Consider the following 27,996-nt stretch of genomic DNA (forward strand, 5'->3'; position numbering starts at 1 on the left):
TTTCACGCACTAGCAAAGGCCAGCGGGGCGTTTAAGACTTGTTATACAACCTCATATGGTCATAAGGTGAAGACTCAGTGGTATAATATTTATATTTTGTTGTAATATTTACTTTATGATCACAAGAAAAAGGAAAATCGCAAGAATGTTTTCATCCCGGGGCCATTAAGTTCCTTGGGACTTCATCTGGTAAAACCAGCGGTGATATCCATGACTATTACGTTTTTTATTCAAATTCAAGGCCCAATCTGTATGGAGTAAGTTCGCTGTCAAAAGAACATATGTGTGTTCAAGAATTTGTGAGTATAACTAGATTATGTTGAGTTTGAACATTTTTTGCATGAGTACGTCTAAATTGTGTAGAATTTACGGATTGAAAACTTGCGAGTGCAAGGTATTTCGAATACACCTCCTGTTTGCACGACTATGACCTCCCGAAAGACAACTTCACGTCTTTGCATGAATTTTTCCTTTGGATTCTTGGATCTGATCCTTTGCATTCAAGGATCTAATCCTTTGATTGATTATTAACAGATAAGAATTGTTAGCTACAACCCTAAAGTAAACTGTAACCCTCTATACAATTTGTACGTGCACATATCTTACCATGCTCTTCGATGTACTCCACAATGTCCTTGACAAGTGCTGGGACCTCAAGACCACCGAGCGTGTGCGTGCGCGTCACCTCCTCGAGGGGCACGCCAAATACACGGGCGGTGCCAGCTGGGTCCCCGCCCTCGTTGCCTTGCAACTGAGATGCACTCTTTCTCATGGTGCCCCCCCCCCCCCCTCCTCCTCACCACAACCACACCAAGACCTCACGTCTTAGGAGAATGGGAAAAAAAGAAGAAAAAACAGTGTAAAAGCAACGCTACATATCAGTCACTACTACAGTGCAGTGGGTGAATCAAAGCCTGTGCTCTTCAATGTTGGAAATCAGTCACTACAGTGAAAAAAATAATAAAATGCTATTTAATATTATATGCATGCCTTATTCTACTACATGGGCAGGTCTGGAAGTCAAAGTTGCACATTGGTGGCTACCGACAAAATTTGGCCAAAAACACTAATAGCTCTACTAATAGGTCTTTACTGCATGCATGGGTCTGCATGTCAACGGGACAATTCAAAACGTTTTTCAACGACTCGTGCTTGCATTAAAGAAAACAGCTGTAGCTGTCTATTCGCAAATGATGCCGTTTTCTGACATTATGACTCATGCATAAAAAGAAAAACAGCTTTTGAGTTGAGACATGCAACAAAAAAGTTTTTTAGAAATGCAATCCTTTGCACTGACTAATGTGCTACAATGACACTAAATAGTCCCTCTTTTTAAGTAAAATAGCAAGCTCTCCCTCTTCCCGCCAACCCATCCCGATAGGGAAAAAAAAAATGTAATTGACTTATGTAATGCGATGTGACTTGTAATACTTGCCAATAGCAGTGAATGTGTGAATTAACCGTCCTAATGAACTTTTTGTCATTTTACTATTTACATTAATATTGTCTCTTTTGTGTGCGCACTCACCGTGTAGCACTGAAAATGTGTCCTATGCGCTCCTCCCTAGACAACGAAGCACTCAACCATCTATGGCTGCTTCAGGTTGTGACAAAAGATGAGCCGGTAGTTCCTCATTGACGGACCGCTAATCCTTCTTGCAGGATTCCTTTTTCAAGCTAGATAAATTAGAAAAGGGAAAGAAGAGTATATGGGAAGAGAAAATGAAAAGAGATAATAGCAGAGGGTGGAGACAAATATGAAAATCAGTTAAGATGCTGGACTTGATATCTGCAATGGCAAATATGCTCTGTTGCATAAGGAACGCAGATCTGTAACAACAACAAAGGCGGACATCATTAAAGGCGTACTCAAGAAGCTGTTTGGACTTTATTTTTGTAGTTTATTTCTTTTGTGCAAAGATTCAGATGTTTAGGCTAACAGGTGCAATTACAACAACAAATCAGATTAACAGATTCATTGCGATCAATTAATTGGTCCTAGTTAAAATGTTTTCTTTCTTTCTGTATGCTGATTAGATCCATTTTATGAATCAAGGTTCTTGTATTTGAGAACACAACCCAAACTGGGCACCGATAGGCTGTTATCATATTTGCCATAAAAACTGGCTCCTATAGTGGAAGGGAGGGCAAATTCAGGAGAAGGAAGACCTGAATGCAATTTAAATTTTAAAAGGTAGAGTGAAACAAATTCTTTGTAAATTTGCTTACCACGTAGAAGCTCATGTTTAGCCTAACACATAAATGCAAAGCACTCAGCTGCCACTGCAGCCACAATATATCAACTTGGATGCTAATGTAGCAAAGTGATTAAGAATGAGACACTTTAAAAGCTTGTGAAAATCCCATTAGTAGAAGTAACCAAAAGTCCTCTATTGACCCAACAAATGAAACCCAAAGGCTCCATAAAATGTGAAATAAACAGTATCCAGAGACCAAATGAATACTACTGATGACTCCCTTAAAATGTGATGAACCTAAACTTTTGGTTCACCTTTGTCCCTGCACTCAGGCAAAGCGTGGAGCCAACAGCCGACTTCCAACAGCTGAATGAAAATCACAGAAATAAAAAGTGCCACTAAAATGTTTCGGGATTTGCTACGTAACGAACAGTCCAGAATAAAGCCGGGTCTCTTTGTGCCGGCTAATCTTTAATCCCACATTACTGAAGTTAACCTTCAGCATAATGAGGGGCATTGACAAAAGGCAATAATGGCAGAAAGTCAGTGCCATAAAAGGGAAAAAAGTGAAGAAGGTTGAGGAACGAATGTCACATAGAAACCAAGAAAGTGCAGCAATGGTGTAAATTTTAGCAATGCCTGAATCCAGTTTTATGAAAGAATGTGAAATTAGGTTGTCATATATATGAGTAGATTTAAATATGCATTAAACCAAATTCGATGTCAGACCTTTTGTTTTGAAGCACACATTTTAGGCTCGTTTTGAGAATTAATTTTCAAATTCAAATTTCAATTTAAAATTCACTTGAAAAACACGCCTCCAAAACCAGGTTAATCAAGCAACAGAAAAACTGCACCACAAAACAGTTTCACTTTAAACTAAACATTTGACAGGAATGCCTATGAATTGACCTACACATAAGTTAGGAGAACATGACAAAGTTAGCGCACAGTTTTAGTTTGAAGCATCCATTTTTGGGTCATTTTCCATTTATTCAGTCCTGCATCATTGTTTCATGAGATTTTGTTTTGGAAAGAATGCAAAATGTACACTAAGCCACTAAGCTCATGGCATTAAAAACATGTAGCTTTCCTTGTTTGGAGAAGTGAGAACACATGAGCTCATGGCAGGTGCAGGTACATCTGTGAATGCCATGCATGCATCCAAAAACCATGAGACAGTGATCTTATCTGTCTTATGGAATGAAACAACATCAACCTCCTCCCATAATTATTTGTGCCACAGTTCACTGTTGCAAATTTTCCTCACTAAGCAACCTAACAGTCGCTCTTAGCATCACTGAATTAGTGGACAAAAACACGTCATACAAAAACGTTTGTAATCAAAAGTGGCAAGCAATATCAGAATGGAAACTTTAAGCCGCGATGAGATGACACCTTTCTAAAGTGGGCTAAAGCTGATTAGCGTGTGACGAAGGGTCTCTCCGATGGCCAGCACACCTACTTTTTATTCATAACACTAATAGATTTTACTCATAAGACTATTTGAATTGCCCCCCCCCCCCAAAAAAAAAAATGAAATCAACATTCAAAACAACATTTAAAAATCATGACAGAAAATAACATTATACCATCAAAACATTATTGCTCCAATAATGCAAAAGAGATATGAACCCCCCCCAAATATTTTTCCTCACTGTAAACAGAGACTGAAGCATTAGCACAGCGGTGTACGAACGTACTGCCCACGGGCCAGGCTGCATAGAGGTTTAATTCGGCCCACAAGGTAATTTTGTGAAATAAAAATCTTACTTTAACAAACAATGCCCAGGTGAGCACTGCAATTTTTTAACACCTTTATTTAACCAGAAAAAGATCCATTAAGATTTTCATTTTTTGAAAGGATGTCCTGGAGAACAATTACAGAAATCAGACATAAAGAGCAAGCTTGAACATTTATGAGCAGAAATGACCAATGTCCATGCTTGTGAAATACAGGACTATGTTCACACTACAGGGCAATACCATGATACTGCGATACCGTGATATTTTTTGCTCAAGCTTATAATAGTCAGATTCTGATTAGTTATAACTATATTAGTTATAACTAATAAATCAAACGTTTAATTGGCTGGCTGTGCGTTCAGGTCTCTCTCAAATTCAGAACCAAAACAAATGTAAAGGACATGGATAAGAGCCGTGTGTATTGACTTTTGCACGAGTGGTTTACTATTGTCAACAGGCTTTTTGCAATTGGTTACTGGTTACTTTCTGTGTCAAGTCACTGTTTCCATGCACTGTCAGAGTCAATCTGCCACTTGGCACACTGATGGAAATGACAGGGAGAGCACAGTGTTATTTGAGTTTGGAATAGAGTGGAGGGGCCCTTCGGAGTAAAAGAAAAAAAAAAGTTGAGACGCGGCAGGACTTCCTGAGAATGATGGGATTTGTTTTTAAGGGCACAACTTGCCGGTATTCACTGAGTGTGGAAATTTCCAACTGACAGTTGTATGAGACAGTGATGGAGAGGAAATCAATAAACAATGTCAGCCTCTCAGATGGGAAGGTGGCAAGAATAGGCCGCGTCATTGCATGTGTACTGTGACTGTTGGGGGGGACATTTTCAAATTGCGACTTTTCTTATCGACAAAAGAGAAAAAAAAAAAGAATTCTGTGGTTTAAGTAGAAGTGATGGTAACCCAAAAAACGTCAAAATCAGCAGAAACATTATTTGGCAAACATTGTCTCGGTGCGATGGAAAACATGAAACCCAAAATGTGTGACTTTAAATCAGGGATGAATAGAAAATGGAGATCTATGTTTTTTAGTGAACCAAAAAGGGACAACTGAACAATGGACAAGAGCAGGCAGTAGCTGTGTTCTATGTGGGAACTGAACATGATTTAACAAATACTGTTTCCAGAATGGGGTGATCAGAGGAACCCCCCCCCCCCAGCATTCTATGTGCTGTATGTAGGAGCTGCATTACGCTCTTAGATTTGTGCCACAATCACAAGCGCATAGGAAGAAATTTTGAGCACAAAATCATGTTTTTTACTTGGGGTTTTACCTGTGAAAATAGCATTTGCTGTTAAGTAAACGTGAAGACCAAAACTAGCTTTATTTGGGAGAAAAGCAACAGTTTTGGAAGAAATGTTTATTTATTGAGATGAGGACATGATCAACCCTCGCCAAATTGATAAAAAGCCCAAGTTAAGGTCGGGCAGTAAGGCTGAAAAGTGTATCATGGAACAAGTACTTCATAACAGACGATGTTGATCATGTTTATTATATCCTCACGCAGGTCTACAGTACAAACAGCAACAAAAATCAAAAAGAGGGTGGGGTTAGAGGCTTTTGTCAAGACATGAAAGTGAACCTTGGCATGCTCTTCATAATTAGAGTTAATTGCAGGAATTAAACTGTTCAGTCATGTTTTGCCCCTGGCTGATGCACAACAAACTGGAACGTTCCAGAAAAGGAGAATGATTATTGGCAATAACATAACCATAGTCATAAGAAAGAAAAGAACATATCACCTTGTTAAAGCAAGTGAAAAATGAAAATTGTGAAACTTTGTAAAATCGATTACTCCTCCCTACCTTAGCTTTGGGTCGTACATGTACAAACACATACCAGAATAGCGAAGGGATACCTGGAAGTAATGATCATCATTACAATAAGAATAAAATATTCGCCACGATAACGTCAGGGGACACCTTTATTATTAAACTTCTAACATTGTAACCAAAATGATGCTTTTAATGTTTAGGGAACTTCAAAAGCTAACACACTAGATGAATGTTGGGGGAATTATATTGGACTACCCTTTTTAATTTTTTTTTCTCCTGAAATTGAGATAAACCACAAGCTTACAATTATCTGCCTGTGAAACACCTGACTGAACTCATAAACAGGTCAATTAAAAGTGTACTTTTTAGGGATAAGGAAAGATTTTGTGCAACGAGATCTCGCGAGATTATGACATCACAGGGTTTCTCGTCTCTGCACAGCATAAGATCTATTTTCTTTTGGCAGTTTTTTAGTTTGTTGGAGCAGACAAGTGAATGCACTCTTCATGACTGAAACACACCACAAATGCGGTGAGAATGCCCACTTCAATATAAACTTTAACATATCAAATAATATATGGACACAAATGCCTTGGTGTGCCTAACACCTGACATGCCTTATCATTCTACTGTGTAGACTGTTGCTTGAGTCCCAGTATAAACAAAACGATCTGAATTCACGTTCAAGCCACCACTGTGCAAACTGTTTCTCTTGAATCCAAATATAAACAAAAGGCTGTTCCGAAATCATATTCAATCGCCAATTCAGAAACCAATTTACTTGTGCTGACATTGCATTGTACAGTGCCTGTCGCAAGGCTTTAGTGGTGGATTCAGCGTTATCCAGCAAAAATTAGCAGCGCTTGAGTGCCACAAATAAGCGGCAAAGCACCCTGCCTGATTACTTTTCAAAGGCTGTTTAATAGACATAAATGACTCGAAAGTCTGATTCTGACAGTCTGACACAGTTGCATTCGAACTGATCATTTTTTAGGCTGACTCAGATCGCGAGATTGCTACTGTGGTTGTGAGTTTACTTTGTCTCACAGACCAAAGTTTAAGGGATCAGAGTTGTCTAAACTGTCACTAATCATTCTAAAAAGTACAGTAGTGTGTATTAGTGTGTTAAGCACAGTTTTGGTCGGGGAAAAAAAACATTTTGTCAAAAACTTGGTTGTTCATAATTAAGTGGAAATGTATAATTTGGTTCTCTGTGTTTATTAGGGATGTCCGTTTTTTTCAGGACGTTTGATTACATGTAAAACAATAAACAGTCTAGTTTTATTATACTGTCCTGCAAACAGTAGACTGTACCGGCCAAAATGTTCTCCGTTAAAATGTCCTCACATTGTAGGTAGAACACCCAAATAGGTTCTCACAAGTACTGTGTTGCCGTACTAGAACCCTCTCCCCCCCACACACACAAAATCTAGTAGGATGGGTGAAAAAAATTCTGCTTAAATGCCCAGTAAAGGTAAAAAAACACAAGCTAGCACTTAGCTACCTGAAAACACCCGATTTAAATCACAATCAATTGACTTTTAAAGTGTGTCAAGTACTGTCCAATGCATTTATTAAAATCATTAATACTGCAAATGAAAGGGGCCTAAAACGCACCACATCGATAGGAACAAAATTTAATAGCATTGTTCCCATGTAAAGGCAAGTGAAAGCTGCATTTCAAAACTTAAAATGTGACAGGTGCAACAGCCCCAAAAATGGCGTTTAAAGGCACAGGAAACGCCAAAAACATCTGTTTGAGAAAAATCGAACAGTTAAATCACTTCATTTTCCCAAATGTGTATCGGCGTTGCCATGTTGATTTAAACGGCATGTTTTCCTGTTTTGCTTTCCTGCATAGACATGATGAAACGAACTTTAACCCTTTTCCTCAAGCCGCTAGCTAGCAGTTAGCTTTCAATATACAAGCCGGATTAATTAACAAACCAATGGTTATACATATAATAAGCATGGAGCAAATGCTTGAATAAATACAGAAACCTTAGACGTTAATTTAAAGATAATGCGCAACACTTCCCGGAACGCAACGAGGCGTTTGACGTCGTTAGCCTTAACGATGGAACGCAGAAGCTAAGCTTTTAGCATCGTGAGCTAAAGCCAATCTTACCAGGTCAAAACAGGCACAGAAGCGGGCCGAGGAGCATCGATTTCCGGCTTGCTTTCGCCGGATGGCCCGCTTTCTGTCTGAGAGTTGGATGACGAAGAAAAATATGCGGAGGTTCACAGCGGGCACTGCAGACGACGCGTCGGGATCATAGCACTCAAGACCCTGCAAAAAAACACTGGAACGGCCCCCTGTTCGATGCCCGCTTTGCCGTTGCAAGTCGTCGCTGAGCTCGCACACACCCCTCCAGGGACAGAGCTGTACTCACCCCGCCTCCCTCCCTCCCTCAGCAGCAGCGCAAGGGGGCGGGGGGGGGCAGCTTGCCAAATACTGACCCACTATTATTGACGAGAATTCATATTTGCGCTAGAGTCGATTCGTTTCTTATGAAGGACCGAAAGTGACTAAATTAAACGTTGATTGGGTTTGTTAGCACAATCGCGAATCGCGCAAAAGGGATGCCCACGTCGCTGACGTCACACTTTGGGCAGGCACACTTGAAAACACTGTTTGCTTTGTTTGACGGTTCTCTGGATTGATATGCAACGAAGCAGCAGATCACTTTCTGAAAACATACAAACAAAAATATGCTTTCCATTTGTTTCCATTGTTTTGAGATCAACGTGGTAGCAAAGTTCGATTCCAATCTCATTATAAATCATCCACTGTCACGTTATCGTTTGACTATTGAAGACAACTTCTCCCTTTCAGTTTTGTAATCATGCGTTCATGTACTTTGAATAAATTTCTACATTTGCTGCGGGATAGGGTTAGGGTTACATCGTAAAATTGTATATCGTAACTTGTAGATTTTCTTTACTCCGACCCAAATATCTTTACAAACTGAATGGACTCGCAACAACTTAGTGAATTGTTAAACTTCGGTTTGCCTTAAGCGTTATGTATTTCAACCGTAAGCATAATCTTTTTTTTTTGTAATTTTTGCAGTTTTTTTTTTGTGTGTTTGTGTGTGCGTGTGTGTGTGTGTGTGTGTGTGGGGGGGGGGGGTGATACGGTGAGACTACAGTAGCTCTACACTCCCATCTAGTGGACAAATTATTTGAAGCACTTTAGCGTAAACACACACTCAAACTGCTGTTATTGGACGTTTTATTGCTGTGTTTATTATTCTGTGAAGACAGAGTAATGTTCAAAAGTGTGTTGTCAACCAGATTAATGTTCAAAAGTGATGTCAACATACCGTCCACCGCGCCCCCAAAACATTCAAATTAAATATCAAAACAACTATAATGCTGTCAGTTTACACATGACACTATAAAGTTGCTAATAGACAACAATGTTTACAAAATGCACTTTACATTGAAATGCATACAAAACAGGAGTAATGCACACTGTACATATTTTCAGGTATATTTGTATGACAAAAAAAAAAAAAACATGATTAAAAAGTAATGTAACTTTAAATGTATCTCTTGATGGCTTCCACAACAGAGGAGGATGATGTACTGCAAATATTTGCATCATCATAAACAGTCCTGGTGGTTGTTGTTTTCTTTCATTTAGACTTAAAATATCTTGTTGTTCTGGTGACACCAAGATAAATTTCAGGCTTCATAAACCCTGCAAGGAAAAGGAAAGCGATTAGATTGAAATGCCGCTAATAAAAAGTTGCATAATTAGTTAGAAAAATAAACAATCATATAAACAAAGCTTTTACTCTCTCCACATTTCTTTGGTGGGGGTACTGGCTTGTGGCATTTTAATGTCCTTTTTTAATAAAACCACTCCATTCAATAATTCAATAATTACAACTCTAATAATTGTTATTTCTAAAACTTAAAATAGATTTTTTTTGTTTAAAAAAATATCTACAAAGCAAAGTGTAATCAATTATGCGGTTCATAATTATAAGCATTGAAACAATTTCGATTCCATTTCATTCAGAACGGGCAATCTCATAACTCATTCACAGCCATCTTAGTAAAGTTGGATCTTTGCCGTCGATGATAGAGATTAGAATTGTACTTACTTGTATTGTACTTAAAATGTAAATACTCTGAAAGAGCATGGGGTTGGATAGGTAGTGGTGGGCAATTTATGCACATAAATGACACATTGCAAGATGTTATTATATTAAAAAAAAAAAAAGTGAACCTGTGTTTGTCCTTCCAGATGTGGAACCACTTGACCAGATTCTTGGTGCTCTGCAGTTTAGGGTGCAGACAGTACTCCTGGCCCTTGAAACGAGCCACATTCTCCATTGTCACACTAAAGGGGGTAAAAAAAAATGCATGATTCAATATCAAGTGCATGCTATTTCTGTTTAAACTGCATGAGAATGATGAACAGACAATGCCTGATTGCATTGAAGGAATGTAAAGTAGTTGTTGAAATGCAGAACGTGAAACCCGAAGTTGAATTGGTTTGAATTTGCCAAGAAATGTGGAAGATTAATGTACAGTACATACTGTTTGGAAAATCACTTTAAGTTGCTTTTTTTTTTTTTTTTTTTTTTTTTACATAAAAGTGCTATGCAACTGAAAATATATTGGTTGATAGTTATTTTGTTTTATGTGTACCAGTCACATGTGCAAGCATGTCATGTCAAATGGTATGGTGTTCTATTGTATCCAGTTGCTTTGTGTGGTGACATATCGTTTTGTGCCATGTTTGTTTTTGTTTTTTGTTTGTATTGTATTATAAACGCATATCTGATTGCATTGTCTGCATGTCTGTTATAATAGCTGATCACATTGTATTTCTATGCAGTGCACAGACATGCATACCTCTAAATGTATCATATCAATCCTAGTTTGTTCGACGTTAATGAATTTGCCCCAATGTTATGAAATGATTAAAAAAATAAAGTTAAAAACATACTATTTATGAGACAAGCAAATCAACATGCTGATGATTGGCCGCTTAGCAAAAGCGCCATTGTGTTTCGTTCAGTTGCACAGAACACACACTCACACAGAAGCTTGAGAACATTCTTTCTTTTGTACGTCAAGCGAGATATGTCCGCTCTTTGGCTGACATTAAAGTCGCTTATTGCATTACATAACAAAACGCTAAACAATTTCAAATGGAATTCCACAAATGAGTCGGGCTGGCTTGTAACTTCCTGCCTGGCATGTGGCACATTCAGGCCAAAGGGAGAGAGAAATGTGGGAAAAACACCCAGCATGCCCTGGGACTCTCCATCCAACTGCCATGAATGTTAAATGAGTTGACTTGGAGACAAATAGGCTTTATTTTTGAATTAAAAGAAAAAAAGGCAAAGCCATTGATCATAGAATCAGATTAAAGGCTTTTTGCAACTAGTTTCCGGATCCTTTAGGTTCTGCAGTGGGATATCACAGCAATGTGTGTTTGTGTGTGCCTATAAGAGTGCTTTTGTTCCTCATAATTTACTGAGGCATGTTTACATTTCTGACACACCCACAACAGGTGAGTGTTTAATGGACATAGTGGACATTGTCCATTATTAAAAATGGCATGCAATGAATAGCTGCAAAGTCCACCTAAGACAGTGGCCCTCCTTTCCCACATGAGAGAGCAGTTGTATCTTAATATTTGAGTGAGCTGACTTGTAAAACACAAGCTATCACTCAGCCATTTTTTATTTGGCTTAATAGGTTAATATTAACTCTAACGGGTAATGTGTAAGATTTAGGGTCATCAAATGGTGAGCAAAAAAATCAATTGAATCCATTTAAAGACGCACAGTAACTCAATGCTATAAAAAATAAAAGTTCTATCAAGAGAAAATGATTACACATCAGTGATTTTTGTCGCTCATGGGTACCTGTGTACCACTTATGTGCATCGCTGTCTATATTACGTATGTCATGCCCAGTCGAATAAGAAGCTCACTTGTTTCACTTGGAATGTAGTGTAGTAGGAGTAAGTTTTTAAGTAATGGTCTCTTGGGACACCTGAGTCTGCGTGATTCAAAGTCAATTGCATTCATTTTGTTCACCACTAGATTTGACAAACTCTTACAAATAGTCCCTATAAGCACTTGATGGTGCCATTGAATTTTACAAGTTGTTTATCTAAGCATTCCAACTAACTTTAGCTCACAAAAATCAACTAGCTTTATGCTTGCACTCTATTGTCATAAATGATGTAACAAATGCAGCATTAATGTCACAATGTTATCAATATTTTAGAAATACACATTTGAACACATGGTAAAGCAACATATATAGGCAGATGATATAACAATACTCAGAGCTATTTATTCTTTATTCTCTGTGGAAGAGATCTGATATTACTTGGCAGGAGTAGAGATTTATCATCACATATTATCAGGTATTATCAGGCATTATGCATTTATGTATTATACCTCCCCCCTGTGGCGAATCCACACACATCAGACACACCATTGTGCCATTGAGTTAATGCATGTAATCAACATAATACATCCTATTTAAAGTTTGAAGATGGGAGGTAAAAAACACTAAAGAGGGAAGATTCAGGCCCCTCTGGTTGGCGTCAAGCAGCGGGTCAACCTGAATGCCCAAACAAGACGTGTGAACCAAACCATTGCAAAATCAACAAAAAGACACTTATTCCTCTCTCCCCCTTTCCCCCTCTCTTTCTTTTCCCCTCTTTTAGCACCTTTCCAGAAAACCCACAGAGAGACTCATTTTTCACTGGGCACCAGCAAGGTGGTGGCCCTGTCACATGCTAATCGAGCAAACCGCAGGGGCACTTGAAACACACAAGTGAATCCATGCATGTTTACACTTGATGTCTTTGCGGATTTTTTTTAGATATCATGCACGCTTATTAAAGAGGACTTTTTAATTCACAAGGTAATGCACATTTTGTGATTGTCGTGAAATGGTGGACACGTTAAAATATTGATAAATGTGAATATGAATGTACTTTTTATGCAGTTTAGACTTGATTGGAACACTACAACAGCTAAATTCCATTTGGGTCACCATGCTAATCAATATCAAGCAAATTGACTATTTTAATCACTATCATTCCTGTTAAGGTTAAAGTAACTTGTTTTACTAAAGAAGCAAGCATTTTCAACAACTGTTCACCTTTATCCTAGTATTACTAACACGTTTTCCTCTAAAAAGGTAAACATTATATATTACAAGGTGAAAATGTGAATAAAAGTCATCATAAAACTTGAGGCATTTTACAAGCAAAGCCCTTGATTGTTCATCTTTATAACAACCTTGCTGATTTACTCAAGCCCTGTAACAACAAATTTCTTCCTGTATAGTCATTAAATGGGGGTAAATATCCATAAAATCATGAATAAAAAGTAATTATCTTCAGGCACTTTGCCCTTGGATAACCAAAATACAAATAAATTCCACTTGTGTGACTTTGTTTATAAGTATTTAAGAAGGTGCATTATTTGTCTTTATTTTAAACTTCATTAAGTTTAATGCTACCTAAACCTGTTTTTTTCATGAATCGTGTGCCACAATTGGCCTGCAGGTAGAAGCCAAGAGCACGTCTTATGCAACCGGCCTTTGTCAAGCTGACATAACTTCCATCCTCCGGCCCAGTTGTAGTTCCCCGCCATTGCCATCCTAGATGATTGTAGCAGGAATGAAAGAGATTTAAAAAAAAAAAGAAAAAAGCTTACAATATCATTTTTTCCTGGCAGTAGGGGTGTTTGGGTTTGAGTTCCAGCTTCTGCACATCCTTGTAGCGAATCTTTGGTCCTTTCCTGGTGCACCGGCACTTGTAGGCTATAGAAACAACCGCGAACACAACAAAAGATACGTACATTTGTGTCATGTTATTCTGATTCATAAACATGTGTTTTACCCTTCATCGATCTTGCCGATCGATATTTTTGATCTGCATGAATAAATTGTCTTTACAATTGTAAGCGTTATGCTTTGAATAATTTGCTTATTCGTATACAGGTAGGCCGACATCACATTCATATCACTTCAGTATTCATCCGTTTCAAGGGAACGTGGCTGTCTGTTCCCTGGCTATTTTGTGAGTGCCTAATAAAATGAATTTATTTTGGATGAGGTGGGGGTTGAGTGCCAAGGTTGGTAACATCCATCAGCCCGCGCTCAAATAAAGCTGTCATATTCCTCACAACAAAGGCCAATCAAATATGTGTTATAGTAAGCATGTAATAGCTAGAGGGGATTTTGCGCTTTTTTTTTTTTGCAGTTGAAATTTCAAATGGTATATACATCTCATAAACAACAAATATTATTCCATCATAAAACTGAAGGGAACAGAATTCATAGGGATCAGCGAAGGAGCCATAACTGCTGCACAGATGGAAGCGGAATAAATGGACCTGCTCAAACTGAGAAACAAGGGGATAGCTGCAAATGTTTTGTAAATGCATACAAACAATATGTAAAAAAAGAAAAAAAAAGACCACCTAAAAAAAGAACATTGAGTTAAAAAAATACTCAAATAAAAGCTAACACCAAAGCTAACACCACACACTAATAGTGTAGAATAATGGAAACATTTTTGGCCAGTGACAATGAAAACCTTTTATTCAATGTAATGAAATTATAATTTAAAAAAACGCAGTTGACTATTGCCTGAGATAATAATTGAAACAATTACTTCAATGCAACTTTCCTATAAGCAGAATTTTCTTTGGTCAGTGATTACAAATCACTAAACTATCCATGCATTCATTTTCAATCGCCGCTCCTCGTCGCTGGCTTGCTGGTGCCTATCCTAGCCATCTTCCGGCAGTAGGTAAGGGACACCTTGGACTGGTTCCCAGCCAATCGCAGGGCTCACAGAGACATCACACAATTTAGTGTGTCCAATACACCTTCCATGCATGCTTTTGGAATGTGCAAGGAGACCGAAGTGCCTGGGGAGGACCCACATGAGCACGGGGAGAACATGTAACATCCACACAAGAAGGTCTGGACGAGCTGGAATTGAACCTATGCTCTCTGAACTGTGAGGCAGAAGTGCTCACCAGTCAGCCTGTGCTGCCCCCTGTGTGAACTACAATTGAAAAAAAAAAGTGCCACCTAGTGGAATACTGTCTCACTACTGAAGCCGCAAACGACAACTGTTGAGTGGAAAAAAACAGTTAACTAGGGGTGAGGATAACTACGAACATTTAGGGGTCAACTACAAATTTTGTGACTAAACGCGACAAGCATGATTTTCTTCTAACGAAAAGCTGATCTGTATTTAAATACGAATAAGGTCATGCCTCACTACTGAAATAATGAATCAAATATCAACTTTTACATGTAAACTAGTAATTCAAAGCATTTTCTCCCAGAAAATGAAGTGAGCAACAAACTGTGCATTCCATGAGTTTTGTTTCCTCTCTTCTAAACCTGCCCTGCGTCACCCTCTCTATGCAGCAATTCCCTTGCTATGCATTTAAATAAATCAGCTCAATTATGTTTAAATGGCTTGTACACGCAAGAAGTTGAGTAGCAAGATTTGGGGACGTTTTTGTATGGAAAAAACCCCTAAAAACTATCAAAACAGAAACAAAACAAACAAAAGAGTAACATGTGTTTATAAAACAAAAATTGAACATATTCATTTTTACCTTCTGCACTCAGGACATATAAGGCCACCACCAGCAAAAGCAGCACTACTGTGCACCGCAGCATGTCTTCAACCAATCCAAAATTCAAACACTGCAAGCAAAAGAAGAGAGAAAAAAAGATGTCAAAAGTGTGAAGCGCCACTGGCAGCTTGGAGTGGATGGTAGGTCTGTAATGGAAGAGGTCCACGCAAACAACACTCTCACCCCACCGCCTGCTTGGCTGCTGCTTTTAAAAGCCTCCTGCTGCCCCCCTCTGCTCATTAACATGCACCACCAGACAGCCAATCACCACGCAGGAGAGACAACGAGGACACTGACTCCATTTCATGAGAAAACATGAAATGTATGACAGAAAACACTCATATTGCGCCTCATTTTGTACACAATTAATTGAATAGGTATAAATACAAATTAAGATTATATAAACCAACTGGCAATCAAATACGTTACAAAAACAGCAGTCATTGGAGCAGTTAGCTTTAATTAAATTGTCTAATCTTATCCATTTTCAGATGGGAATGTATGGTCATAATGATAGTGTTCATATTCACCAGTGGAGTGATTGCAATAAGAGCATCACTGACCTGTAAGTGATAGCCCTGAGAAGAAGGTCAACTCTGACCCTTCACAGATGGGACCCTCGGACCACAGCCTTCATTGGTTCCTCTGTCAGGCATGTGTGTATGCGTTAACACAACATGTGATCACTCAAACCAGTGACCATGAACTGTCCGCCTGTGTATTCACCATTACATTACCTTTGTGTATGTGCGCACACTTTGTGTGTGTGTGTGTGTGTGTGTGTGTGGGGGGGGTTGAGAGATGTCAGCTGTATTGTGATTATGTGAATCCCTGGAGGACACTGCAGCAGAAGGAGTGTTTATCTTTTCTAAAAATGTTAGTCATCCATTGAGATCTTAAGTTGTCAGATGGACTCATTCTTCCACAGCAGACCCATCCAAACATACTTTTTATGGACCTTACTTTGTGTACTGAGAGTAGTAAGGGCCTTCCTTGAAAGGGAAAGGTCAAAATGAGTCAAAAATGGTCTCCTTGAAAAAAAATGACAGACTTTCTGTCTTAATGGGCAAACTTAACATTTTTAGTGGGTCAACCCATAATAAATGCAACGACCAAATTTCACATAGTGATGTAAAACTGGTTGAGGACAAGATTGTCTCTGAAGTGGATTACAAAAATGACCCTCAGAAGGCTACCGCAAACCAAACTGTCAGCCTTCCAGTGAGAGATTCATCAAAGGTTTTTGTGGGTATTCTTAGGATATTCATGCTTACCAAATTTGATGTGGCTATGAGGAACTGGGTTCAACATTTTTGGAAATAGCAAAAATGTTCTAAAAATGGCTGCTTCAAGCAAATTTTTTAGACTTTCTTTGTTTTATTGGGCAGAGATCCATGAGGCTTTTTTTTGTAGGTCGACTCATAATAGACAAATCTATCCAATTTTATGATGGCAAGAAAAGTTTGCCTTTCCTAGAGCCCTAAAAATGATCAAAATGTCCATGTGATGGAGATTTTCCGTTAAAAAGGGAGGATTAAGAACAAAAAAAAATGGTTGCAATTTCCCTTGGACATTTTAAGAAGTTACTTGCCTTTCCAAAAATACTAAGACCATGAGAAAAGCCTTTAACGCATGATAACACATGTTTCTATCTCATGATCTTGTGTGTCAAAAACATCCTGAAATGGCTGAGTCAAAAGCTTGTTACTTAAAAGTCTGTGATTATCTGATCAAAGCTTTTTATGAGCCTGCAGCGCTACTGAAATTTCAGACATAAAATATTCCTTTGAAGAAAGAATTAGCCGCCTCTGCAAGTCCGACTGCGGACATTGAGGCATCCCGACCCATGTCTCTGTGCGCTTACGTCAGCTTTTTGAACTGCCTGTTTACACCACTGGTCTGTGTGTTGAAGCTTTTACTGGTTTGGTCAAAAGTGTAGTGCATTCTACATTCTATAACACTTTTTTGTGGTGACGGTGGGCCTTATAATCCAGTATGCCTTATATACCGATCGTTTCATCTTACCAATGTACCAAAGCAAAGGTTTGATCATTTATATGCGTATATTTAATTGTGGAAAATTTAAAATACCATTGTGTGGCTCCTTTACTGTCTTTATGTTGTGGATTCTAACTTAATGTAGGTGGGTCTGGGACGTTTTTTGCTTCCCGTGTTCTTTCAGCCCCCATCTTGCAGTATTTACACACCTTTTCTGAATATTCATAAATCATAATCAAATGATCTCCAATATTTCATGGGAACTGACATGTATTTAGAGCCCTGGAAGGCAAAGAAAAGAGAGGTATGCAAAAAGCGGAGTGTGGGAAAGTTGCTGAGGTGTTCATAAGGAAGTGGGTGGTTCTAAAAGCCTGGAGCAACTAATTACCCCTTCAAGTATCAAAATGTTTGTTACTAAGCATTTTTGCTTTAATACAGAGGCAGTGAAGAGAAAAAAACATTCCTGTTTTGACATTTATTGGACAATGTTTACAATTCAAAAGCCTGCCATTTGTTTTAATTATTTATCACCATAATAAAACGTCATATTTCATTTTCATGTTCAGTCAGACTTGGGCGCACATTCGTGGGAGCTCCCATGCACCTGGGAACTCAAAAAAAAAAAAAAGGAAAGAAGCGAAAAGAGTACTTTAATGGATTAGAAGGTCAATGATAAACATAACAAATCAAACATCACATAGAAGATGTGCTAACATGTCTGCTAGATAAAATGGAAGGTGGTGGCAAGAGTGCAAACATGCACTATTGTGAGATGGATTCCACCTACAGGTGCAAACACAATCTGTGTTCGCAATTTTGCATTAGCATGCTTGCAAAAAAAGAATCTTAACTCACCTGATGACTTACAAGATAAAACAAACAAGATCTAACATCAATTACATTCTACATTTTATTATAGATTTAGATTGTTCTCATGACATGTTGTCATGAGGAAAAAAACAGGGTTCATGTCAGTTAGGTTCTTGTTTTGACGTTAAACTGTTAGCCGCATTCATGCTAAGAGGCTACAGTGCCAATTACTTTATTTCTGTATTAGTGTCAATTCCATTTATGTGTCTACATTAACACAGCTATGATGGAGTCCCAGTTAAATCAATGAGATGACGTTTATCGTAATGTGGATTCTTGTTTTAAAGTCGATTCCTTCAACTTTGTGACGTTACGGACTTTGACATGTTCATTATTGAATCTGGCATGTTCATTACTACCATGTTAAAATTGGATTCAGATTCTGACTGTCAAAAACCTTTTATGATGATTTTCATCTTTATGCGTTGCAGTGCTGGAGCTACAACCTTCTTAGTCGTTAACAAATCACCAGTCTGCACATGCTTAGAATGTGGAAACCCTTTTTGTCTCGCTGCTTTTGCCAAGACAGACGGAGGGCGTCAGTGAACAGATGCAGGAGCGATGTGAGCCATTTGTTTCCTCTTTGCACATCAATTTGAAAAAAAAAAAAAAAAAAAAAAGGCCTCAAACAAAACAGGAGCTGTCCTGACATGCACCCTGTTGCTTAATCTTACACACAACACAGAATCACAGATGAACAAAAAGTGAAGACGTGGAGTTGAATAACGAAATGCTCATGGCATTAATATGTGAATGGTGTTTGGATTCTTTCACGTAAAACAAACAAAAAGAAAACCTAGCAACCCCATGTCATGTTGCTGATGATCTTGAATGTGCAATGAGAGGATTAGAGAAAACACATTTGGATTTATGCGATGGATAGACTCCATAAGCTATGCATACACACATAAAGCTTTAGAACACGATGTAAGTCACGTGACTCACGCTGAAGGAGGAAAATGTGGAAACGTGACCAGACGCCTGCATTATTCACATCAGCCGAGGGATAGCAACAATCTGGAAACGGAAAGACTCTAAACTTAGTAGGGAACAAACAGATTTTACGTTAAATTAATCGTGGGATTGTTAGCTCATTATTTCATCATAGGGCACACATGCACAATGACCACGGAATATTTAATCACTTACTTTTACTCTAAAAGAACCTTGGCCTCAGTCTAAAAAGCAAAATATACACACTAGAATTTATTCAAAATATTGTATTCTCTTTCAAGTGAAAATTTTACTTTTAAATTATACTCTGTTTAGACTCTGCAAAAATAGAAAAATATCCATCTATCATCCATCCATCCATTTTCTAGAGCTGCTTATCCTCACTAGGTTCATAGGCCTGCTGGTGCCTATCCCAGCTGTCTATGGGCGGTAGGCGGAGGAAATGTACACCACTCTCGCTGCTGATGGCATGCAGGAGTACGACATCAAACGCATGCTGCACTCATTTCTGAGCCGGTCTGCCTAAGTAATAGGTGATCTTACACTGATCTTGTATAGTAAAAACAATCTATTATGCTGATGATACACACATGGTTGTCCTTAGCTCTGGTGGGTTACTACAAAGCACTGAGATTATTTTTTGATAACATATTTTTAATGCCTTGTTGAAAGTCAATCAATTTGAATATTACTGCATACCCAACTCAGCACCGTTATCACTTGCTTCCGAAGCGGCAATCGTTTATTATTTATAAGTAACTTGTGGCGCTAATTAACCACGTGTCCTTTGGGTCTACAAGCTACTCAGCCAAAACAGTGTGACCCAGCATCCTTTTGGCACGTGCGTGACACAAATACACAAAAGTCTGACACGTGAGACTTGCCATTGTCACCGTAGGCCGAAGATAAGTATCCTCTCAACCCTCACGCCATCAAGTGATTAACTCAGCAACGTCACCAGTCGAGTCGGAAGGCTGGCCAAGCGGGACGGAAGAAGCCGAGCAAAACCTATAGAGGGGCAAAGGAGGTGATGAATCATGTGTTATGATGTTAAAGAATGTTCTACTCAGTGAGTGACGAAGGAGGCGGAAAGCATGTAGGAACCAATATGACGTTGAAACAAAGTGCTCTTTTGTTCCCGCCGTATGAAAGCTGACGTCCAGACGCGTCCCTCGCCTACGTTGGTGACACACTTTAACGATAAGACCGACTCACCACATCTGAATGAAGATGATCATAGAGTTCATTCAGGGATGGAAGCTAGCATCAACCCACATAGGGAAGCAAAGCCTCCATACAATCATCATCACTTTGATCACAAGTGTGGCAAGAGGAACCAACGACCTTCATCTTTTGGGCACCATATTCCTAGATTATGATGGCCTGTATTATTTTTTTTTTAACTTGTTATGCTCATCATAAAGCTAAAAAAGATGCCTATGTTGAAAAAGTTAGAAAATAATCTGCTTGAACATTTTTTTTTTTCCCACAAATAATTCCAGCCATATTTCTTCATAATACTCATGATTTCGGTATTAATCTACAGGGAACGTTTAAAGAATGAAAATCGCAGTTTTAGAGAGTGTTTCAAAACTTTTGACTGGTACTGTATGCAAGTTATTGGATGTTTCATGCAAGGGTGTTGTCCTTTTACCCTCAACATCCTTGACATCTCCATGTCATGAAGTGTCGTTGGCAAGGAGGAAGAGTGACAGAGGATTTTGCGAGCATTTTCCGAAACGTGATGCTCGGATACTGCTGACTTCTCTTGACTTTAATCCTATTAGCTGCAATGATCTGAGGACTACATTTTCTGACAGACGCAAGAAGATAAAAAAAAAAAAGAGCATGCAAAGGTTTATTGCAACACAAACATCTGATAGATAGGAATCACGTCTAGAACACCTTAAAAGCTTTTCTCCTTTCTGGTAAAAAGTAGTGAGATAGTCACTTGTTCCCAAAATCAAGCATAGGAGCTTTATAGCTTTTATGAGATGTTTCTAACATTTTATAGCATGTTGCATGCCTGTAAAGCTTTTATGACACTGCTACAATCTTAGACCTTACTTCTAAAGAACTACTAGAAAACAAGAAGCCACTAAAAACCAGAGATGAAAATCCTCAAACATGCACAAACACACGGTGACAATCTGCACTCCTAACAAGGATCCAAACCGCAGGGCAAACACGTCCGGATGCCTCCCCACTATCAAAGTGCCGACATTTGCTAACTGCCTGCATTAGGACTCGACATGTGTGAGCACGTTGGAATGTTTTTTAGATTTTGTGTGGAAAATTGCCTAAGTGACCTAATTACTGTAGTTATGGTTTGTTTTCTCTCAAACAGTTTAAGACAGTGGTTCTCAACAAGTACCCCGGAGGTACATGAAAGCACATTAGGGAATATGTGAGCGTTTAAAAGGTTTCTGCAGGTATCAGCAAATCTAATTGCTTTATGTTGCTGTGACAAAAAAAACAAAAAACATTTTTGTTTTCAAATAAAGAACACATGAATTGGAATACGAAGAAACTTAATGTTAAATTGTGTCATATATGCCTCTGGAGTTGTATATTAAAGTGCATTGTTAGTGACACAATTTTCCAACAGAAGTGACCGAAATAAGACATCTGATAATGCATGATTTATCTTCTGGTAAAAATACATCTAAAGAAACCACTATTAAATGTAGTGCCAAAATGTAATATATCAGATATGATATGCACAGCACTCTGTTTTATTTTTTTGTTATTTATTTTTAAAAACCCAAAATATTTTGCACTGGTTAGGGGGTGCCCGACTAAAAAATATTTCACAAGAAGCTCATCATTGCAGAAAAGGTTGAGAACCACTGGTCAAATAGATGTTTAATAATTTAGTCTGATAGATAATATTGTAATTGGAGCGGGACTGTTTTGTGGATTTTCGAGTCGGTTCCGCCCCATCAGTCCCATTGTACATGTCAGGGTTCAGTTATCTTTACACTTGTTTATAACGCCTAAATGAAACTTGAACCCTTGTTTGACCACCTAATTAAATCATAAACAAGACAATAAAACCTAAATATAGAATCCAAATTCTAATGTCTTTTAAAATCCTGTGTTTGAAAAAATTGCTTCAAAGTATAACCCAGGCTTGACATCTAATGCTGATCTAATGCTCATTTTCAACCCAAATAAAGGATTTAAACTAATCATGTGCATTATACTTTCTAATGCAGTAATGGAGCGAAGGTTTTGTTGTTATATTGGAATCTTCTTGAAACGTATTCATCTCTTCATCTTATGACTTTCACACGTGAAGTCACATTGATCCACTCCTCCTCCAGTCTTCTCACGTGCATCCTCTCTTCTCCTGCGGCGTGAGCTCAAACTTTATAGATCGCCATGCGCTCTGCCATGTCCCTGCTCGCCCATAGACCCCAGGGCACCCTGGCACGGCTCCCTGCCAACGCACTGTAGGCTTGTTGTCTTCTGTCCTCTCTTGGTCTGCTGTGACCTCTATTTTCTTTCTCTGTGGGGAAACTTTAGTACACGTTCAACAATCCTTCTTTGATTCGCTTAGGTGATGGCATTTCATACCAAACTCAACAAATACAGTAATGCCTTTGTGGATCTTATGGAATGAAACTGCGCTGCTTGATCAAAGAGCATGTGTTACACAAGAGTGACCTCTGCTTCTATTGTCAATACCTACACAATAACCGTATTTAAAATTCGGAAAGAATTTTGTCAAGGTTACCATTTCAAAGTATGGTTTCAAGCCACGATTACTGCGCCATATACTGTATTTGCTTCAAACCTTGGTTTTGGGTCGAAAGAGGGGTTTATATATATATATATATATATATATATATATATATATATATAGTATGTATTCAAGACACTTTGGAGATGCAAAACTCCAAGTCTCAGTTAAGGTTTCGAAGTAGGGTGTAACGATAAATATTTACAGTTTCAATTTAGGATTTCTCACTTTGGTTAGGACTTTAAATCAGGTTTGAACTCAAGGGTAACAGATGAAGTTAGGCTTCAACCCAAATTTTACAAGTCTCTGAGTTTACAACCATCCTCTTAGTTCTGACAAAATGAGTTGTCTCTTAATCATTTCTATACACAATATCTGATAGCTATCAATAATAGCTACCGTTATGAAAACAGATAATTCGGAAATGATTTGATTTTAAAGAAAATTTAAAAAGTGCAGTGTCCTTACAAATTTAAGAGACATCCTCATGGTGAAGGTCAGGAAAGAGGAAGAGCAGCTGGTCATCAGCTGTGGAGGGTTTAGTCAGACTTCACACTGGCAAATAAGCAGCAGGGGAGCCAGCCATTGGAGATTGATGGGAACGAATCAAGGTCCAATTAGAAGTAAAAAAAATAAAAAAATAAAAAATCAAAAAACTCAGCTGCAAACGCACACACAAACACACAGTTTGGTTTGTGCCGTCGGGCCAGTTGCGTTTCTTGAAACGACGCCCAGAAACGCTTGACAGCTAGGCAGTCATAATGGCAGGCAAAGGAAAAAACAGACGCTAAAAGTGCCAAAATATGTCCGTGCCGGCAGAACGCTAAAAAAAAAAAAAGAATGTTCCAACCTAAGGTCATTCCTCTGGAAATGAAAATGTAAGAATCTCTGTCAAAAATTGCTCACATGAAATAACACCATGTACTACTTCCATGCACATGATTTGATAAGCAGTCACAAAGATAAAGACCAAAGAAGACCGATCATCATCATCATCATCATCATTCAAAATAAATGGTGCCAGACACTCAGCTCATTGGCTGTATTATTGACCCTGACTGGATTCCTTTCAAATTCACTGTGTTCTTGTTTTGACAGAACGATGACAGTAAATGCTAAATGGACTTGCACGTATGTAGCACTTTTCTATCTGAGATATTCAACGCACTTTACACTGACAACTCAATTACATGCAGATTATGCAGCATCAGGAACAACTGGGAGTTTAGTGTCTTGCTCAAGGACATTTCGACATAGTCACAATGGTTGTGGAATTGAAACCACACCCTCTGTTGGGAGACGGCCACTTAGCGACTGAGCCATGCCATGGGTCATAGGCTTTAAAGACAGGATTAGTGGTTCAAATTAAGCATTTAAATCTGTGTTATTAATTAAGGAAATTCTTTAAGCAATTGTAAAAATGGGTTAGGTTTCCAAATTCATGTTTCAAATTAAGGTTTCAAGGCATTGTTAATGTCTGAAATATGGGTTCGGGTTTTAAAGTTTCTAGCCTTGTCTTACTGCATTGAATTGGCCATGGTTTGAACGAAAGGTTTTAGGCCAGTGTTTTAAACAAAACATTCAGGGTCCTAAGCTATGTTCATGGTTGGAAACTTCAAGAAAGGGTTTAAAGCGTGGGGGGGGGGGGGGGGGGGGGGGGGGGGGGGGGTTAAGGCTTCAAACAAGGACTAGAGTTTGAAATTCGAACTTCAATAGACACACAGATGTATAGATGGAAAAATTCGAAGTAAGCAAACTAAATGAATACTTAAGTTTTCTCAAACATTTGCATCTGCAAATCCCATGGGATTTAGAGCTTTAGATTTGTGCCTAGACAGGAAGTGTATAAAAAAAAGATAAAAGCAGTCAGATGAGAAGCAAAAAAAACCGCACACACCACAACAGTGTCACAAGCAGCGCAACTTAAATGCAAGGATTTGTGTCATCATTTGGCTGGAAATCCCCTCGGGAGAGCAACACCAGGACGGATGCTAATGGAATCAAAATAGTGCTGTAGCAGTTACATAAGATATCATGCCACTTCAAAGCTGCTGCATCTGATGATGATGTGACAAAGCTGCTGCCTGCTGACTGAATGCTACTGCATGCTAATGCTAACATCAAATGTAGTGCTTTGCATTGCTTTAAGACATTTTGGTAATTTTCAGTTTGACCAAATTAAGCAACTACAGTCACTACAAGTACTAACGTACTTATCAACTGGTAACCTGATGATCTAATTAGCAACTGATAATTTCAGATTAGTGCTCTGTGTGAGTGACATTGTGACATACTAGCTGTATGACAGAAGTAAAAAGCTGGGTACTGAGGCTAAGGCACTGAAAATCAATGTACACCATGTATGCATTTTTTTAAATACATATGATGGTGATAAAAGTATGGTAACAAGAGTGGGTGCAGAGAAGGGCAATCATACATATTCCATGTGTTGAGGGAACAGATGGTGGCACCCTGAGGAGATGAGGAAAGTGAGACGAAGAGAGGGAGTTGTCAGTTCACTTCACATGCTCTCCCTCTCTTCGTTTTTCAGTATTGAGCCCTAAATGTGACATTAAAAGAATCAAATGAGTTTACCACCACACATTATTTAGCAGTACAAATGACGGACAAAATATAATGTTTCGTCCAAGTCAGTCGGATGTTTTTCAGACGTTTTGGACATCTGGAGGTTCGTTCTCAAGATGGTGAACAAAAGAAGCATCATCATTTGTTGAGACGTAAAACACATCTACCTTTATCATTTCTCATAGTTGAAGCAAATTATCGTTGGATGTTTTCGTTCCTATAAATACTCAGGACAACCTGGGAAAGCCAGCGACGAAGCAACAGGTATCTGATGGATCAAACGCTTCTGCACGTTTCAGCTTTGTAAAAATACCCGGTCTGAGGAGGGACGTAAATTACTTTCAATCGTTGCTCCATCCTTGTATGTTCTCTATGTTTTTCAAGACTTCACGTCACAAAAGTAATCACAGAAGGTAGGCATTACGTTAGTGGCTCGTAGTTGAAACAAATTCTCGTTGGATGTCCCCATCCACGTTAATACACAAGAGAGACAGTTGTGTTTCATTCATCTACCTGTTAATAGGTTCTATTAATTAATCTCCATGTCAAAGCTGCATTATAAATGAGAATCAGCCTTACCTTGATAATTTAGGGTCAAAATGAAATGCTTAAATAATTAAATAAGAGAAAATTTCACAGGGGAAGCAGAAGCTCAACATGGCAAGAAAAGGAGTTACACCAACGTTGAGTGGAAAACTCAACAGGAAATGTCCACCTGTTCCCGTCTGGCCTGACCAATCTAGGCGGAGAAAGGGCTGATAGTCGCCGCGGGAAAATGAAGAGGACAGACGTTAATTGGAAAACTAATGTGGTCCAGGTGTATGTTTGTGTGCATGCATGTGTGTGAGTGTCTTCATGCTTGTCATCAACAGCTGCTCCCAGAACTTTACTACAGTGAAAAACCTCTAAGGTGTCATGACCTTAAAGTGGAACAAGGCTTCACATCAAAATCTGAGGCTGCAAATCAGTGAACATGTAATGGTGAAAGTGTTTTGCATTTTTTGTCGTTGTAATAACATGAGGATACAGCGCAACATTTGATAAGCATAGTGGCAGTGACAGAACCTGGCTTTAAACCTGAAACCTTAACCCTATCTTTAAAACCATAAATTGTACCCACTCTTGACTTTAAAGACAGAGAGGCACTGAATTGTCTGAGGGTCATCTGAGAGCCTCAAGCAAGTCTCTGCATGAAGCGTGAGATAAAAGTGGGATGTGGAAGAGGCTGGAAAGAAAATACAGATAAGTGGAAAGAGATCGCAGATGCACATGGAGCACATTAAAGGAAGAGGAGGAGAAAGCGGAAGGACAAGCAAGGTTAAGTCTGATGTCGTCGTTCAGGAGCTCGTTAAAGTCATGACAGGAGATGATGCGGGTCAACAATGGAATATGGGCCATACAGGTAATGGTGCACATTAAGACTGTCACAGTCCACTCGCATCAAGGCCAAGTGGTAAAGTGCTTGTGGCGTGTGGTATTTGGAAAGAAAGATGAATTAGACCCGACTTTGATTCTACAACCGAGGCTCGAAACTTATGTTTGAGACCCTAAATTTTGTTTAATATCCTAAATCAATCTTGAAACTTGAATTACACTGATTTATTGAGTGGTATTACGGTAATGTGTAAGCTGAGAAACAGAACTTAAAACCTGACAACATCACAATGCCTGAAGATTTTCCCATGTCTTGTTGTCTGGCACGTACCCTAAATCATCTAGGGGCTGACCACAGACAAAGACATCACTTGGCTCTCATCAATGTCGGCTTTAAACGGATAATGAAACCAGACTCATTACTCGCTCTCGATTGACTGTTTGACCTCCATAACATCCTGCAAACTGCTTCGCGACAAGGTTAATCTTCATCCAATTTCATTGGTCGTTTTGTCTTGTTCCTGCTTTGTTCATCTTTAAAAAGGGAATCGAAATATTTATAGTGTTCCAAGGTGGATAAAACTGTTTGATAGTGGATCCTCTTAGACATCTTTTACTACAGTTAGTAGGACATGACAACATGGAAATCATCAACAGTGGAAAGCAGTGGTTATCAACCTTTGCTCAGTGATCTACCATTGAAAAATATTTTTTCAGCCAAGTAACACCTAAGCATACAATAATGTACAGTATATCTGTGGTAGAGAACTCCAGTTCCTCGAGAGCCATATCCTGCCTGTTTTTTATGTGTCTCACTTTCGACACACCTGATCAGGAGCGTTATCAGGCTTCCACAGGGCTTGCTGATGAACTGATTATTTGAACCAGGTGTGAAAGGTGAGGGCGACATTGAAAATAGGCAGGATGTAGCCCTTGAGGAACAGGAGTTCCTTACTCATGATGTATATCTATCTTTTCAAAAAACAAGTTTGAGAAGTTTATGATTTTATAAGCTAAAAATCACAACTTTGTTCGCTAAGCAATGAACATCAATGATAATGTCTTCATGTGTTGGCATGCGT

The 27,996-nt window shown here is 38.7% G+C and overlaps 2 protein-coding genes and 1 long non-coding RNA gene across 6 annotated transcripts in view; all 3 read right to left on the bottom strand.

Annotated features, from left to right (window-relative positions):
* The window catches only part of fam13b (family with sequence similarity 13 member B), a 37,413-nt gene extending 29,289 nt beyond the window's left edge, over positions 1-8,124 (bottom strand). For 2 of the 4 annotated variants that reach the window (XM_088430916.1, XM_088430915.1), the window contains exons 1-3: positions 7,860-8,124; positions 1,529-1,677; positions 607-824 (exon numbers count right to left, since the gene is read on the bottom strand). In XM_088430916.1, the coding sequence (XP_088287042.1) occupies positions 607-772 (166 nt within the window). In that variant the 5' untranslated portion in view covers positions 773-824; positions 1,529-1,677; positions 7,860-8,124. The remainder of the gene's footprint in view (positions 1-606; positions 825-1,528; positions 1,678-7,859) is intronic. The other 2 variants (XM_088430917.1, XM_088430918.1) reach the window with 1 other exon arrangement.
* An 825-nt stretch (positions 8,125-8,949) lies between these two features.
* Positions 8,950-15,586, bottom strand: cxcl14 (chemokine (C-X-C motif) ligand 14). The gene is made up of 4 exons (XM_088430564.1): positions 15,367-15,586; positions 13,441-13,546; positions 9,972-10,085; positions 8,950-9,437 (listed from the first exon to the last, which is right to left on the bottom strand). Exons 1-4 carry the CDS (start codon positions 15,428-15,430, stop codon positions 9,422-9,424), a joined length of 300 nt encoding a protein of 99 aa, XP_088286690.1. The 5' UTR covers positions 15,431-15,586; the 3' UTR covers positions 8,950-9,421.
* A 2,432-nt stretch (positions 15,587-18,018) lies between these two features.
* Positions 18,019-23,893, bottom strand: LOC148413669 (uncharacterized). Its single transcript, XR_015867604.1, has 2 exons — positions 23,423-23,893; positions 18,019-20,217 (listed from the first exon to the last, which is right to left on the bottom strand). It is a non-coding gene; the product is annotated as an uncharacterized LOC148413669 (long non-coding RNA).
* Positions 23,894-27,996: the final 4,103 nt, after the last annotated feature.

The sequence above is a fragment of the Hippichthys cyanospilos genome, chromosome 13, assembly GCF_059441005.1.
Source record: "Hippichthys cyanospilos isolate Australia breed blue-spotted pipefish chromosome 13, RoL_Hcya_1.0, whole genome shotgun sequence".
Classification (NCBI taxonomy): Eukaryota; Metazoa; Chordata; class Actinopteri; order Syngnathiformes; family Syngnathidae; genus Hippichthys; species Hippichthys cyanospilos.

Excerpts from the sequence above, each read along its gene's own strand:
- cxcl14 (XM_088430564.1), bottom strand. The coding sequence starts at position 15,430 with ATGCTGCGGTGCACAGTAGTGCTGCTTTTGCTGGTGGTGGCCTTATAT. Across the intron at positions 13,547-15,366 it reads ATATGTCCTGAGTGCAGAAG|CCTACAAGTGCCGGTGCACC; the intron begins GTAAAAATGAAT and ends TTGTTTCTATAG. Across the intron at positions 10,086-13,440 it reads TGCCAGGAAAAAATGATATT|TGTGACAATGGAGAATGTGG; the intron begins GTAAGCTTTTTT and ends TACCCCCTTTAG.